This window comes from Mytilus galloprovincialis, chromosome 4 (genome assembly GCF_965363235.1).
Source record: "Mytilus galloprovincialis chromosome 4, xbMytGall1.hap1.1, whole genome shotgun sequence".
NCBI classification, from domain to species: Eukaryota; Metazoa; Mollusca; class Bivalvia; order Mytilida; family Mytilidae; genus Mytilus; species Mytilus galloprovincialis.
Window position 1 is genome coordinate 57,334,296 of NC_134841.1, and position 18,011 is coordinate 57,352,306.

The 18,011-nt window shown below is 34.0% G+C and overlaps 1 protein-coding gene across 9 annotated transcripts in view; it reads left to right on the forward strand.

The window, feature by feature from the left end:
- LOC143072513 (dedicator of cytokinesis protein 1-like) overlaps window positions 1-18,011 on the forward strand; it is a 125,159-nt gene that overhangs the window by 48,905 nt on the left and 58,243 nt on the right. For all 9 annotated transcript variants that reach the window (XM_076247467.1, XM_076247459.1, XM_076247464.1 and 6 more), the window contains 6 exons: window positions 5,152-5,335; window positions 6,885-6,997; window positions 15,125-15,214; window positions 15,585-15,685; window positions 16,715-16,846; window positions 17,211-17,319. In XM_076247467.1, coding sequence (XP_076103582.1) covers window positions 5,152-5,335; window positions 6,885-6,997; window positions 15,125-15,214; window positions 15,585-15,685; window positions 16,715-16,846; window positions 17,211-17,319 — 729 coding nt within the window. The remainder of the gene's footprint in view (window positions 1-5,151; window positions 5,336-6,884; window positions 6,998-15,124; window positions 15,215-15,584; window positions 15,686-16,714; window positions 16,847-17,210; window positions 17,320-18,011) is intronic.

The window sequence follows — 18,011 nt, forward strand, 5'->3', positions numbered from 1 at the left end:
ACTATACTTGCGTTGAGATTTATCTACAAGTTCAGGCGACTACTTACATTAAAGTTTGCGACAGTGATAACCAAGCCTTTTTAACCGCACAGACAAATAAAAAATTCAGTTTAACGGTAAACAATTTCTTGAAATTTCAAAATGGTGAAATTTCCCGTCAATGCCATCTCAAATCGATAGGATACAAGTACCAGACAATGACTAATCTATAGATGATTCCCATATAGATGTGATCTCCATGTATACTGCGTTTTATTCATGACTATATACTTTGAATGTTCTATTTCATGATAGTCACTGTATTATATTCAATAATATTCTTTTACATAAATGCTGCTTTTTATACGACCGCAAAAATTGAAAAATTTTTGGTCTTATATTGGTATGACATTGGCGTCGTCGTCGTCATCGTCGTCGTGTCCCAAAACATTAGATTTTCGCACAATAACTTTAGTATATAAGTAAACAGAAATCTATGAAATTTTAAAATAAGGTTTATGACCACCAAAGGAAGGTTGGGATTGATTTTGGGAGTTTTGGTCCCAACAGTTTAGGAATTAGGGCCGGGCCAAAAAAAGGTCCCAAATAAGCATTTTTCTTGGTTTTTGCACAATAACTTTAGTATAACGAAATAGAAGTCTATGAAATTTTAACACAAGGTTTATGACCACAAAAGGAAGGTTGGGATTGATTTTGGGAGGTTTGGTCCCAACAGTTTAGGAATTAGGGGCCAAAAGGGTCCAAAATTAAACTTTGTTTGATTTCATCAAAAAATGAATTATTGGGGTTCTTTGATATGCCAAATCTTACCGTGTATTTAGATTCTTAATTTTTGGTCCTGTTTTCAAATTATTTTACAATTAAGGTCCAAAGGGTCCAAAATTAAACTTGGTTTGATTTTAACAAAAATTGAATTGTTGGGGTTCTTTGATATGCTGAATCTAAACATGTACTTAGATTTTTGATTATGGGCCCAGTTTTCAAGTTGGTCCAAATCGGGGTCCAAAATTAAACTTTGTTTGATTTCAACAAATATTGAATATATGGGGTTCTTCAATATGCTGAATCTAACCATGTATTTAGATTTTTATTATTTATGCCCGGTTATCACATTGGTCCACATTGAGGTCTCAAGGGTCTAAAATTGAACATTATTTGATTTCATTAAAAATTGAATTCTTGGAGTTCTATGATATGCTGAATCTAACCATGTATTTAAATTTTGGATATTGGACCATAATAGGTAAATGTCCAATTTAAAAAATTTAAGTTTTTAAGTTTAAGTTCTTAGACCACATTCATTCTGTGTCAGAAACCTATGTTGTGTCAACTATTTAATCACAATCCAAATTCAGAACTGTATCAAGCTTAAATGTTCTGTCCATATTTGCCCCTACTGTTCAGGGTTCGACCTCTGCGGTTGTATAAAGCTGCACCCTGTGGAGCATCTGGTTAATGTCTATATAAACAAATAAAGACTTGTCTATATATGAAATAGCAAGGTGTGGCATGATCACTAATTTATATTCCAAACAATAATCTAAAAACAAATTACAGGTAAAAAAAAAAAATCTGGTGAACTACAGGTAACTTCGCACAATCGTATTACCATTTCTCTGCACAAATGTAATGTGTGTCATATTAAAATCCGTGCAAATGTAGGTCGCCCTCTTGTATACATTATACTTATAAATGTTATTTGAAGTTAAGCAATGTATACAAGTTGAAGCCCCACCTATCAATTGATTGCAGATTTCAATATTCATTACAATTACAAGCTTTTAAACAAACAAAGCAAGCAAGCCAACCAAACCTTTAACTTGCTGGCATTAGGATAACAGCTTTAATACAGTCATTCTATCTGAAGTATTACCTGCTGGAAATCCAATGACCAAATCTGATGGATCTTTTATGCTCAAACAATTTGACCTGCCCACATGTAATATGTGAGCTATTGCCATCACTTTGCATCTGTCTTGTCGTTTGTCATTTTAAACTTTGAAAACCACTTGACTAATTTCAACTAAACTTGACCTGGATGATCTTAATAGTTTCCTGAAATAAAGTTTGTTGTATCTGTCACCCAAATAAGATGGCCCATTGTTGCTAAAATTTGTATATCATAGTTATATGGATGTTTTAAAGTAACAGTCTAATATCTTGAAAAGTATAATAGAGAGAGAAAATTTGACAATGGAATCATTGGTACAAATCAAAATCTACTGAATTTCTATAAATTGTCAAAATTATCAGATGACTCCTAGTTGGAGTTGATACCCTTAAAATGATTGAATATAAATGGCCAACCCATGGTTAAATTAAAACAAATCTACAGCTGCCATGAATTATTTCTTAAATAGACAGGAACTGCAATCTGCAAAAAGAATCAGCCAAGCAGGATTAAGAAAACTACAAATATGATTTAAATCATCTTCTGACTCCTTATAAATTTTTTTTTAACTTTAAATAGCATTTTTTTGGAACCAGTTTTAGTGTTTTTGCTTAGTATCTTTAAAACTATTAGAGATAAACAAAGACTAAAGAGCATCATTACTTTTTACCAACTTTCATGTTTAACCTTTTATCTTGTAACTTTTATATACCGACAAAAAATGTATACAGCAAAATCAATAAGCAATACATGTACAAGATCTACTTACACACAAAGATGATGAATCATTCACTCCTTAAAAAGAAGTTCTTGGCATTAAATGATGATTTTTCATAACTTTTGCTGTAAAGATGTCAAATATATATTCACCAAAAAAAAAAAAATTGACCCAAAGTCTAAAATTTAATTAATATCAAACTAAATTCTATATTAGAATTGCAAAAGTCCCACCATTTATAATGAATGATATCCTAATAAGTATTAACATTGGGGACTAAATGTAATCAACTTAACTTTCTACATGACCGTAGATTGCATATAGGCTTTAAAACTAGGTATTTACTTTTAATATAGATTTTAAAAAAAACATATGTGATAATGGTTTCCGGTATGTAGAAAAAATTATTTACTGAACAGTAGAGCTTTTCAGGCTCTTGGGAGCCTCTGATTTTATTTTTCATGTGTGTTGATTTTTGGAAATGTTTGGTAAATGAACTTATTAAATCAAGTATTTTTGTTAGTATGGTGCCATAATTTTCCTGTATGTTTCAACTAATCTGTATATTCCACATACTACATGTTAGAATTATATTGAAAGTACTCCAAAAAAACTGTTTGTTAGGCAATAAGATATGTTGTATGAAACATATAGGAAAATTTTGGTTTGTTTAATGAATTATGTGCGTATATTGTAATTTTAACTTTTTTATATATGAAAACATATCATGTGTTCTAGTGTGATCCTGTTGAGTGACATTTTGATAATTTTTAGCAAGTCTATATTCCTCTTCAACTGTTCTAAATTATTAATTTATTGAGAAAAAGGTAGAATACCATCATTTAATATATAATTTCATGTATATTCACTTACAAGTTTATAACAACAGTATATAAGACATATCCGACAGAATAAAATCCACATACAATTAACCCTAATAAAACACTGTATCACTGCAAAATTAGTTATTAAGCACTTGATCAATCATTTTTTTTACACTATAACATAGATTATACAGATATATTGATGAATGTAGTTCTCTAGATTAAGAACATCAATTTATAATTGTTTAAGACCTTTTTTTTTATTGCAATGACAGGGGATAACAAGGGGATGGTTACAGCCCTTTTCATTCTCAATTAATCAAATTCTCAAATTATTTTTTGCAGTTTTTATGGCCCTGCAACAAAGTTGTCGGTGCCATATAGTTTTACCCTTGTCAGAAATTCCGTAATTCCGAAATTCCGTAATTCCGTCATTCCGCAACAAGCAATTATACAGAGTTTTTTTCTAAAGACCTGCAGATATTGGGCTGATTTTTGGTATGTGAGTTAACCATGATGAGTTACATGTCAAGTTTAAGTTTTGTTCCGCTCCGCAAATTTTTGCTGAAATTACGGGCTTTGGACTTTGATAAATTATTTAAGTTATATAGATTTTTTTTTCTATACGCCTCCAGATTTTTAGCTGATTTTTGATATGTGAGACTACCATCATGTTTGTGTCCACATGTGTTAATATTGAAATTGCAGATTTTTCAACTTTTTGGGACGGGGCCATTTGTGTCGCTTTGACACATCTAGTTAATATTTCATTTACAATCAACATACAAAAAGTCATGGCATCAATAAATAAGCTGCAAATTAGTTTGTTGTTTTAGATAAAAATGTTATTGTATCTTGATCAAAGTATCTCCTGCACTGTAATCTTTTATTTGACTATTTTGTTAAAAATGTGAAAAGTTGGTGATTTAACGTCTAAGTTGTTTTACTATATGTTAATTCTTTGATGCCAAAGCTTCATTATACTTTCAACAACCGGTCTGATCCAATAAGTTGTAAATTTAATATACTAATACATGTAGTAGCAAGTTCTAGTGTTGATATTTATTATTTATAAACACACAATACTTCCACACTTGTAATGGTCACTTCCCTGAAAATTGGTTCTTTTGTGGAAGAAAAACATTTAAAAGAATTTTGTTATGTGTTTTTATTCACCAGTTCAGACTGAATAATTTGAAAAATACTTTATTTTTTACTATAGTAAACTCTAGCTTAAACAATAAAACCATGTTTGTGCAATTCCTGGCAAAAGCATATACCTATATCAGAGAAACAGGTGTCTTATGTTAATGACTTTATAAAAGTATACAGAGAACTGCATTTATTTAAGAATTATTTGTCATAGAAAACCACACAAATTAACTCTTTCCTATAACTTAGCAGTTTTACATACATTTCTTGGTAGAACGTTTTTATATAGTTTTTCCATTTTTTATTTGATGAAAAATACTGTTATTTTATGGATACCTTTTGGGACATTTATTACAAATATTAGAATGGTTATTGTTAAAAGGATGAAGAGGCAATTAATTTTAGATTAAGTGTATTTAATTTAATTGAATTTAATATATTTTTACTGTCTCACAGTTTGAAGCAGATATAAAAAAAATATTTTGACAAAAATCACAATTATAAAATGATCTTTTGTGTGACATTGAGTAACTTGTAGTTCACCATTTTCAAAAATGTAATTTCAGATAGAGAAAAAAGATGATAAACAAGCACCATACTTAGATCTGCCGTGTACTAGGGATGACCTCGAAGAACAAGGCATACACAAAGACAGTAAAGTGCCTCTGTTTAGTGGACCATTCACTCTTAGTCAAAGAGATAGCTTCCAGATCAATACATTTGTTTGCTCTACAAAACTCACACATAATGGTAATATAAAAAAGAAGATGTGGTATGATTGCCAATGAGACAACTATCCACAAAAGACCAAATTGACACAGACATCAACAATTATAGGTCACTGTACGGCCTTCAACAATGAGCAAAGCCCACACTGTGCAGTCAGCTATAATAGGCCCCGATAAGACAATGTAAAACAATTCAAATGAGAAAAATAACGGCCTTATTTATGCAAAAAAAATGAACGAAAAACAAATATGTAACACTTAAACAAACGACAACCACTGAATTACAGGCTCCTGACTTGGGACAGGCACATATATAAATAATGTGGCGTGGTTAAACATGTTAGCGGGATCCCAACCCTCCCCTAACCTGGGACAGTGGTATAACAGTACAACATATAAATGTTCTTCTCTTAGTCAAAGAGATAACTTCCAGATCAATACATTTGTTTGCTCTACAAAACTCACACATAATTGTAAGGTTCTTCTCATAGTCAAAGAGATAGCTTCCAGATCAATACATTTGTTTGCTCTACAAAACTCACACATAATTGTAAGGTTCTTCTTTTAGCCAAAGAGATAGCTTCCAGATCAATACATTTGTTTGCTCTACAAAACTCACACATAATTGTAAGGTTCTTCTTTTAGCCAAAGAGATAGCTTCCAGATCAATACATTTGTTTGCTCTACAAAACTCACACATAATTGTAAGGTTCTTCTTTTAGCCAAAGAGATAGCTTCCAGATCAATACATTTGTTTGCTCTACAAAACTCACACATAATTGTAAGGTTCTTCTTTTAGCCAAAGAGATAGCTTCCAGATCAATACATTTGTTTGCTCTACAAAACTCACACATATTTGGTAATGTTCTTACCTTAGTCAAAGAGATAGCTTCCAGATCAATACATTTGTTTGCTCTACAAAACTCACACATAATGATAATGTTCTTATCATATCCTTTAAAATGACATACTTTTGAAAATCAGAGCATTTGTTTCACTACAAAATTGATACACAATGGTGTGGAGCTTAATAAAACCAAGGAACTGAATGCAATACTATGCAGCCCCACATCTCTGTCTGTTCTCTTTAGAAAGAGCTTCCAGATCAGAGCTTTTGTTTGTTCTGTGAAAATTGGCAAAAGTTGTTAATTTCTGTGTCATTTTGGTCACTTGTGGAGAGTTGTCTCATTGGCAATCATACCACATCTTCTTTTTTTATACATTATTTCAAGGTATTTTCCATTATTGAAAACGTGTTTGTGGTGGGTAGAAACGGTAATCAAAATGTGTTGGGTGGAAATATTTTTGGGGTAACAACTTTAAGAATTATACAGAATTAAAGAAATTATCTGTGGGTGGCTTAGATTATGTACAAAAAAACAAAAAAATACAGGAAATTTTTTTTTATGGACTATTCATATCTTTTTTCGTCTGCTGTATAAACTTACTTCAGTTTTTGGGCTTAGATATCTTTAAAATTATCCACTGATCCAGATTATACCATGTAAAGTTATCCAGAATTTACTATTTGCTGTTAAAAATTACTGATGTCAGTATTTTTTCTATTGCAGTGGATATTCTAGGGTTGTTGAAGTGGCAGGAATTATTGAATGAGTTGGATCCATCAGCACTTCGACTTCACTTAGAAAAACTGATGCATGTTGACGGAGAGGAAATAGTCAAAGTAGGAAACCTATACTAATATTTTTATTGAATAAACATCCACCTAAATTATGGTATCCTGATAATCATCAAAAAAGGAGTAAAATATTCACATACTGCTTTGTTGAAATTAAACTATACTTAATTTTTAGACAAATGTAATGTTCAGAAGTAGGAAATATGAAAAAAAAACTATTGAAATCTTCCGAAGAAATAGCTGGCATAACATTTGCTTTGCATGGAACATCCAGGTCATCAGTAAACATAGTCAGTAAATGTCCAAGTACCTAAAAACAATTAACCATATCCTTGCCTTGAATGACCAAAAGTGAACTAAGAAAATTCTTCCATTTATAAGAATTGAGAAAATAAATGCACTTCTTCATATATACCATGTATTAATGAATTTTACTTGAATAAGTAAATAGAAATAGTCTACAAACAATTTCACATGAATCGTTGAATAATCATATTTATATGGAAAGTACTTTTTATTGACACAGTTTTCCAAAGGAATAGCTCATTATACGACCGCAAAATTTGAAAAAATTTTCGTCGTATATTGCTATCACGTTGCCGTCGTCGTCGTCGTCGTCGTCCGAATACTTTTAGTTTTCGCACTCTAACTTTAGTAAAAGTGAATGGAAATCTATGAAATTTTAACACAAGGTTTATGACCACAAAAGGAAGGTTGGTATTGATTTTTGGAGTTTTGGTCCCAACATTTTAGGAATTAGGGGCCAAAAAGGGCCCAAAAAAGCATTTTCTTGGTTTTCGCACTATAACTTTAGTTTAAGTTAATAGAAATCTATGAAATTTTGACACAAGGTTTATGACCACAAAAGAACGGTTGGGATTGATTTTGGGAGTTTTGGTTTCAACAGTTTAGGAATTAGGGGCCAAAAAAGGGCCCAAATAAGCATTATTCTTGGTTTTCGCACAATAACTTTAGTTTAAGTGAATAGAAATCAATGAAATTTAAACACAATGTTAATGACTACAAAAGGAAGGTTGGTATTGATTTTGGGAGTTTAGGTCCCAACAGTTTAGGAATTAGGGGCCAAAAAGGGACCCAAATAAGCATTTTTCTTGGTTTTCGCACCATAACGTTAGTATAAGTAAATAGAAATCTATGAAATTTAAACACAAGGTTTATGACCATAAAAGGAAGGTTGGTATTGATTTTGGGAGTTTTGGTCCCAACAGAATAAGGGGCCCAAAGGGTCCAAAATTAAACTTTGTTTGATTTCATCAAAATTGATTAATTGGGGTTCTTTGATATGCCGAATCTAACTGTCATGACTGTGTATGTAGATTCTTAACTTTTGGTCCCGTTTTCAAATTGGTCTACATTAAGGTCCAAAGGGTCCAAAATTAAACTTAGTTTGATTTTGACAAAAAATGAATCAGTTAGGTTCTTTGATATGCTGAATCTAAAAATGTACTTAGATTCTTGATTATTGGCCCAGTTTTCAAGTTGGTCCAAATCGGGGTCCAAAATTAAACTTAGTCTGATTTTAACAAAATATTCAAATTTTAAAGTAAATTTGGATTTTATTAGATAAATACTTACCATCATAAATTCTGAGTGTAACCCCAATTGCGTCATAGGTCAGATGGAAAATCCCTACTAAAAATAAACGTACTCTCACTGGTCCGGACATATACCCCTGTTTGCCCATATTCTTCCATTCAATTTCCTCAAGACAGAAACATAAGGAAAGGGGATGAAGGGGAGGTGGATGGGACCTATAATTTATGATGGTAAGTATTTATCTAATAAAATCCAAATTTACTTTAAAATTTGAATATTTTATAGCTATAAATACGTTACCATCATAAATTCTGAGTAACAGAATCTAACGTAAAGCTGAATCCCCTGTAACAGAAGAAACAGGAGGAAAGTTCAATCTTTGTGCTGAAACTATAGGTCCAAGAGAGTATAAACTCTCGGCAAAAGTAGCCATAGATTGGAGGTAGTGAGATATAAAAGAGTTCTCATTTCTCCAGAAACCTGCAGACAGTACCTCTTCTAAAGATGCACTGTTAAACAGAGCCCAGGATGTAGAGATACCCCTAACATCATGGGCTTTAACATTAAAACTATTTAAAAGTTCTGCCTTAGAAGAACCATAAGCTAAAGATATGCATTTGCATATCCAAGTAGAAATAGTTTTAACAGAAAGATCTGAGATTCCTTTTTTAATAGGAATAAAGAGTCTTGAGTTAGAAACAGAACGTAAACTACACGTTCTTTCCAGATAAATAGAAAGGATTCTTACTGGACATAAAAGTACAGAAATAGAATCGCTAGGGAGTTCAGGAATCACAACTGGTTCTGCACCCTTATCTGGAATCTGATTCTTTGCCAAAAAAGCAGGATCCGTTAAAAGAGTAACAGAAGATTTATCCCTGTTAAATCGAAGGCAAGCATCAGAAATAGAGAAGGCATGGATTTCACTCCTTCTCCGTCCAGAAGCCAAAGCTAAAAGAAAACAGCATTTATAGGAAAGAAACCTTAAATCTATTGTTTCTGCTGGTTCAAAAGGAGGAAGTTTTAAAAAGGATAAAACTAGTCCAAGGTCCCACTTAGGAACTAAAGTTTTTTGTCTTGGTCTTTCAAGACTAAAACTACGAACCAAAAGAGAAATATGCTCATTGATTCCAAAATCTGGGCCATCAGAAATATGAATAGTTCTTGAGATAGCTGATCTATATCCCTTAATAGTAGAGGGACATAATCCTTTGGATTCAAAAAGAAAAACTAGAAAGTCTGCTAATTGTTGTACAGTGACTTGGAAAGGATCAATTTCCCGCTCACTACACCAATCTGAGAAGATTGACCATTTTGCATCATAGACAATGCTAGTGGAGTCTCTGACAGACTTTGTGAGATGCTTGGTTGCTCCTTCAGAAAAACCTCTCTTTCTGAGGCTAACCCTGAGAGAAGCCAGGCGTGTAGATGAAGTTTTTCTGGATTTTGATAAAGAACCTTGCCCTTGATTTGAGACAGAAGGTCTGGTCTCAAAGGTAGAACTAGAGGACAAGCACATGAAAGGCGCAGAAGGTCTGGAAACCAAGACTGTTTTGGCCATGCTGGAGCAATAACTATGATCTTGCAATTTTCCCCTGCTATTTTCTGAAGTACTGGGGAGAGAAACCTGAAAGGAGGGAAGGCATACCCGAACATTCCTTTCCAAGATAGGCTCATTGCGTCTACCGCAAAAGATTTTGGATCCGGAACCAGAGACACAAATGTTAGAAGTTTGTGATTGAGACTGGTCGCAAACAGATCTATCTGAGGTGACCCCCAATGAAGAGTCACAGCTTTGAAAACTACTTGAAGTAGTTCCCACTCCGTGTTTACTGGAGCAAGGGATCTGGATAGAGTGTCGGCTAGAATATTGAGGTGCCCCGCAATATGTCTCACCACTAGATGAACCTGGAGTTGAAAACACAGAAGGAGAATGTCTCTGGCTATCTGATAAAGAGAAGGTGAATGAGTTCCTCCCTGATTCTTGAGATAAGCTACAACTGTTGTGTTGTCCGTGGCCAGAATGACAGACTGATTCTTTAGAGACATTTGGAAATGATTCAGTGCAAACAGAACTGCTTTCATTTCCAATACATTGATATGCTCTTCCAAAAGATCTGGACTCCAGACTCCCGAGATTGTAAGCCCCTCCAGATATGCTCCCCAACCGAGGGTGGAGGCATCTGTGAATAATGTTAGACTGGGAATTTGAGGGAACAGACATAGGCCCCTCATTACATTTTCCCGTACTAACCACCATTGAAGGTGTGGAAATAAAGGCTGAGTGATTGGAATCAATGCTTCCCATTCTTGTGAAGCTGCAATCCATAACTTGTGCAGATAAAACTGAAGCGGACGAATGTGAAGTCGTCCCAATGGAATTACATCTGCCAGAGAGTTCAATAGACCCAGAAGTTGCAAGAATTGACTTGCTGTGACTGATTGAACCGTCAGGAATAAATGTATTTTCTGACATAGTTTTGTAAATTTCTCCTCTGGTGGGAGGACTAGGCCTACACTGGTTAGGAAATGTTCTCCCAGGAAAACAAAGTCTTGAGACGAAATTATCTCTGACTTTTTCCAAGAGATAAAGAAACCTAGGGACAGAAAACAATTGATGACCAAATCTGTCTGAACCCTCAATTTGATTGGGCAAAATTCCTTGAGAAGGGAATCGTCCAGGTAGGAATGAATCTGAATAGACAGGGAATGTAGGTGAGCTATAGCTGCCTGCATGATTTTTGTAAAAGCCAAAGGGGCTGTAGACAGGCCAAAAGGGAGAGCCTTGAACTGGAAAACTTTGTTGTTCCAAACGAAGCGAAGGTATTTCCTGTAAGTTTGGGAAATGGGAATGTGGAAATACGCGTCTGAAAGATCCAGAGAAGTAGTCCACATTCCTGGAAGGATTGAAGCCCTGATGGATCTGTTTGTTTCCATTTTGAAGTGGGGAACAATAAGAAATTTGTTCAGAATAGATAGGTCTATGACCGGCCTCATTCCTCCAGTCTTCTTTGGAACCAGAAAAAGACGGGAATAAAATCCCGGAGACAGAGTTAAGATCGACACCTCCTCTATTGCAGCTTTTTGTAACATTGTGTCCACTTCTACTGATAGAAGTTGACACTTTACTGGGTCTTGAGTATGAGACAAACTTATTGGAACTGCAGACAGAGGAGGTGGGTTCTTGAACTGAAGTGTTAATCCCCCTCGAATTATTGACAGCACATAACAGTCTGAGGTAATTTTCTTCCACTGATTTAGGAAAAAACTTAACCTCCCCCCTACTGGTATTGATTTTTGAGGAACTTGTTGTAAATTTTCCCCTGGGGAAGCTGTCAATAACGTACGAGGGGGCAAGAACCTAGGTACTAGACCCAGGTTTCTTGGAACCCTTAAAACCACCAGAAGGCTTACCTGAGCTTTTTCCTGAGTTATTGGGTTTGTTCTGCGGTTTGCCGTAGTTATTCTTCCTTTTCTTAGCAGAAGAAGGAGGACCACCTGAAGCAGAAGTACTAGTAGAACTAGATGTAGCATTAACCGACCTCTTGCCATTAGTAACTTGTACACTAACTTTGACTGGAGGAGGGTTTTTGCTGAGTTCCTCTTGAACCCGCTGTAAGGTTCCTCTTGAACCCGCTGTAAGGGTAAACCAAACATCTTGTCAGAGAGTGGAGATTTCAGTAAAGAATCTTTCAAAGGCTCAGCGATAGAAATGTTTTCAAGAAACTCTGCTCTTTTAGATAGGGTGCAATTAGCAATAGAACCCATTAAAAGCAACTGAGATGAACCTAAAGCTTTATCCAGTTGAAGTAAGAAGGATCGTACTTCTGCTGGAACAACCGAATCTTCGCTGTTAAGCAAATGTCCGGTTGCAGCTAGAAAATGTTCGGCTGTGCCAAGAACTTGAGAAGCACTACGAAGGAGATTCTCAGTCTTTGACCAAACAGGTTGAGTGAGACGAAGACCATCTACTGGCTTTTTTCCCAATAAAGATGACATAGATTTGTCACAATTGGGAACAAGTCTACCCAGTGAAGAATCAAAGATATCAAAATCCTTGTACTTAACCTGATCAGAAAAGGATGACATTCCAAATCCTGAGATATTGTTATTAGCAACCTTTTCACTAGCAGAATTAGCGATACCTTCATTAATAAATTGTAAAGCAAAAGCCATATGGCCAGATTCAGGAAAAGAATTGTGAGAAGTCACAGTATCCTGAGAAATACCACAGGAAGCTTCAAAAGTTGAAGAAGGTTTCTTCGGCTTGGAAGGAGAGGCAAAAGGGATATGTGCTTCATCCCTCATCAAGGTATACACCTTATCCCTAAGATCCTTCAAGGAAGGAGGATCCTCAGTCTCCTTGGTGGGAGGTTGTTGAGCTGACTTAGAAGAAGGCTCAGGGGCCGTCTTCGATACCTTGGGAGAAGAAGAACTTTCAACATCCTCATCAGTGAGGAAAGCCCTTTCATGACTCCCAGGGGAAACAGAAAGCTCGTCATCCTCCCTCTCATCACATTCTACAGACTTAGCTGGAGAATGTTGATGAGAAGAAACTCTATTCTCCAGTAGAGTCATACGACTGGATAGAGTGCTAAATTCAGCCTTGAAAGACTCACCAAAGTCCAAAAGTAACTTCTGTAAACCATCCAAAGGTGATGCATGATCAGAAACCTGAGTACCATGAGAAGAACTAGAAGCTTGAGAGTCGGGTACGGTGGTAGAAGGAGCTACTGCAGAAGTCAAAGATACTGCTACGGGTAGAGCAGGAGCTAAAGGTGGTGCAGTAGCTACCCCAGAAGGGGGACCATAGAAATTGTCCCTATAAGGCCAAAAACCAGGTTGGTTTGGCATAAACCCACCATAAGGGTAAGACTGTGGCCAAGGTGGCTGAGACCATGAGGGTAAAGGTTGTGTGCCCGTGTTTGGAAGCATATACCCACAATAGGATAATGGGGGTCTAGAACCTGGCAAGTTCAAGCCCATAGCTGTACCTGGGACAGAACTAATAGTACCCGCTGAATTAACAGGCCTAGATAAAGTATGAGTCACCGAAGTTGACGTAGGTACCCTCCTAAAATGCATGGCCGAACCTTGTGAAAGGGTCGGATAGGTAGCATTACCAGACACTGTTGTCGAAACTCCGGTCAATGTACTGGTAGTTTGGGGGGGACTTAAAGGTAGTGACCCATCTAAGAGATAGTCCGAACCAGGAATACTTACATACGGACTATTCAAATTAAAGTCCATAATAAATTTTACTTTAGTAAAAAAAACACAAATAATTTGTTTAGAAATTTAAACAAAACAAGGGAATATATTTCCAATAAAATACACAATATATATGAAAAGCAATTAAGCTATTCAAAACAAACTAAACACTTCTCTGTTGAATCTGTAAAACTTGATGTGCACGTGTGACCGATGTCGCAGATGGAAATTGAATGGAAGAATATGGGCAAACAGGGGTATATGTCCGGACCAGTGAGAGTACGTTTATTTTTAGTAGGGATTTTCCATCTGACCTATGACGCAATTGGGGTTACACTCAGAATTTATGATGGTAACGTATTTATAGCTATAAAAATTGAAATCTTGGGGTTCTTTGATATGCTGAATCCAAAAATGTACTTAGATTTTTCATTATGGGCCCAGTTTTCAAGTTGGTCCAAATCAGGATCTAAAATTATTATATTAAGTATTGTGCAATAGCAAGTCTTTTCAATTGCACAGTATTGCGCAATGGCAAGAAATATCTAATTGCACAATATTGTGAAATAGCAAATTTTTTTTTAATTAGAGTTATCTTTCTTTGTCCAGAATAGTAAGCAAGAAATATCTAATTGCAAAATATTGTGCAATAGCAAGATTTTTTTTTAATTGGAGTTATCTTTCTTTGTCCAGAATCAACTTAAATCTTTGTTATATACAATATACAATGTATATTCACTTTTTACTACCAACTGATAAATTAAAATAATCTTTACCATTCAGTGATAACAAGCAGTTTTTTTACATCTTAATATTTTATGATGTATTTAAATGAGTAGTTATTGTTGCAAACTCCATTAGAAATTTTAATTGAGATTAGTTTTGGAATAAGGGAAAGGGGGATGTGATTAAAAAAATTGGGTTCAATTTTTCTCATTTGAAATTTCATAAATAAAAAAGAAAATTTCTTCAAACATTTTTTTGAGAGGATTAATATTCAACAGCATAGTGAATTGCTCTAAGAGAAAACAAAAATTTTAAGTTCATTAGAACACATTCTTTCTGTGTCAGAAACCTATGCTGTGTCAACTATTTAATCACAATCCAAATTTAGAGCTGAATCCAGCTTGAATGTTGTGTCCATACTTGCCCCAACCATTCAGGTTCAACCTCTGCGGTCGTATAAAGCTACGCCCTGCGGAGCATCTGGTTTCTTGTGTTTTACTAGTGCCCAGTTTTCATTGCACTTAGAATTGCTTGCAGCCAGTTTTCATTGCACTCAGAAATGCTAGCAGCCAGTTTTCAATTCCTGATGGTGTCTCAAAGCATCACAACATAGCATAAACAATTATTTTTATTATTTTAGATTAAAACACCAAAAGCATACTTTTTATTGTATTGTAGTTTTTACAAGATCTGTTGGATTCCTTATTTAGAATATTGATAGAGAACACAATATCAGACACATATGATAGTCAAGTGTTTGAATGCTTGGTAAGTACTTTGAAACAAATTTTAACTTTTACTAGTTATATAAAACAGAATTATCAGAACGATCCTATGATATTTCATGAGTCCATCAAAGATCTGGCATCAAAGCTTATATTCATAAAAAAAATAAAAGGAAGATTTAACTTCAGAAAATCCCTGACCACTTTTGGAACATTGGAAAAGCATCTGAACATCTGCAGGGAAAAAATGAATAATATATAAACCAGATGCTAGTATTTACTTTTTATTCTGACCATGTAAATGGATTTATTATTATAAACCATTGTGTGTAAAATGTTGTATGTAGATATTTACCACATTTATTATTTAGAGTAGTAGGTTTAAGCAGATATTTACATTGTTTCCATTTTAGGTACATATAATTGGTTTGATATCAGACAGAAAGTATCACCAGTTCAGGCCAGTATTAGATGCTTACATTACTGATACCTTCAGTTTCCCTTCTGCTTACCAGTGAGTATTTTTTCAAGCAAAGTCATAGATTTTCTGTTAAAATTGTTTACAACAATTGGGAACCCATGGCATATACACCAAATGTCAAAAGAAAAAAATGAAATTATCAGTCAGATAGGTCTTTTCTTTAGATTATGCTTGTACAGTAGATGTGTAATTTACTTCAGAATAAGTTATAGATTTTCTGTTAAAATCGTTAAAACAACAATTGGGAACTCTTATTGTTTTAACTCATGACATATAAACCAAATGTCAAAAGAAAAAAATGAAATTATCAGTCAGATAGGTCTTTTCTTTAGATTATGCTTGTACAGTCAGTAGATGTGTAATTTACTTCAGAATAAGTTAACATGACCAGCATGTTTTAGTACAGGTAGAGGGTTTCCAAATAACTCCCCTTTTCACAATTATTTGCCAATCAATATTATAATGCAATTTAAGTATTTATTATGAAATTTCCAATTCTTCATGCTTTAATACAAATTTTAGCTTTTAATTAGTAGCATGTGTAAGATAACAAAATCATGTAATAATCTTCAAATAGGAGCAATCAATAAACACTTAAGTTTTTGTAATTCTGACAGCTGCTGGTCTTTTCTTAAGGATGTACTTAGGTGAGGTTTTGGAATTTGTGTCAAATGTTCGGACTCCTTGGTGTTTTTCCATACAATACAATGTAAAATATATTGCCCCATAACACCCATTTATTTTTTCACATAAGACTAAATAGCTCATGAAAGGTCATTTACCAAAATTTTAGAAGATTCTTAATTTTCTCTTTTGTTTTGAGAGCCAATAATACCAATGCAAATATAAGGTAAAAGTCCGAGTCAGCCTTTTCCCGCCATATTTTAATTCTCAAATATCTCAAAAAGGAGGTTCATGACCTATCAATATTTTTAGCTTATGTTTATCCTAATTGATGCTCTACCAGCTTATAGTATCAATTTTAACTTCTTAATTCAGTAATTTTCACCTAACCTCACCTAAGTACACCCTTAACTAACTGTATTTCACATCTGTTTACAGAAAGCTAACAACATTACTCAGAGAATATGTAGATAGAGCAACAGAAGTTAATCAGAAGTATCTGGTCAAGGCCATGAAGTCATTGGAATATCTGTTTAAATTTATAGTCAAGTCAAGGAGCTTATTTAATTTGTAAGTTCATTTGTAAAGTGTCTGTACATAATAAATAGATAAGATATGTTTCTTGCTGGCAGTGTTTATTTATATTTAAAAACAAATAATTGTAGTGTTTGTAAAAGGAAATAGAATAGATATGTTTCTTACTGCTAGCATTTATGTAAGGTGATTTTTTAAAACGTTGGAATTATATACATTTATGAAGTTTCAGACAATACAAAAAGTCATAACTTTAATAAATAAGCTGAAATTTAATAGTTTTTTTTTTACCGTATCTATTCAAAGTATCATTTCTAACCATGTTTAGGTTACAATCTTATATATTCAAGAGTATTTTCTGCCTAAACCAGTTTGAAAGAAATTTGTTTTTTGATTGTAGATTGGAGGAGGGTAAAGGGAAAGTTGCCTTTGAACAAACAATGAAACATTTACTTCATGCAATAAGTGGTATGATGTTACACACCAGTGATAACACACTACTAGCTCAGGTAATTATAAAAAAACTACACAAATTAACACAACACAGCACTAAGATATTTACATACAAGTGATAACACACTGTTACCTCAAATTAATGCATATGTTATAGCACAGGTGGTTATTACACATCAGTCACAACACACTGCTTATTTAGGTTATTTTTCAGACCAGTCAAAACAGTCAAAACTTTTAAAAGTGTTTATTTCACATGAGACATAACACATGGTCAGGTAAGAAAATTAAACACAAGACATAACGCATGGTCAGCTAAGAAAACTACACACAAGCCATGACATGCTTCAATAATATAGTACTGTGTTAAATCTGATGACTATTTCTTAGTGATAATTCACAATCTTCCAACGAGTGAATTTTCAAAGGAAAAAATAATGTAGCAAAGAAAATATCTTGATGTAAAAATTTAGGTTAATTTTTTCATTCATAAAGCATAAATGGAAAAATGTCTATACACTTCTAGCTCAGTAACCAAAAATCCTCTGTACCATTGTTTTATAAATATATTCATCATTAGTCTGATTATGTCATAAAACATTTTTGTCGAGCCTGCAACTTTTGTTGCAGAAAGCTCGACATAGGGATAGTGATCCGGCGGTGGCGGTGTTAGCTCACTTGCTTAAAAGCTTTATATTTTAGAAGGTGGAAGACCTGGATGCTTCATATTTTGTATATAGATGCCTCA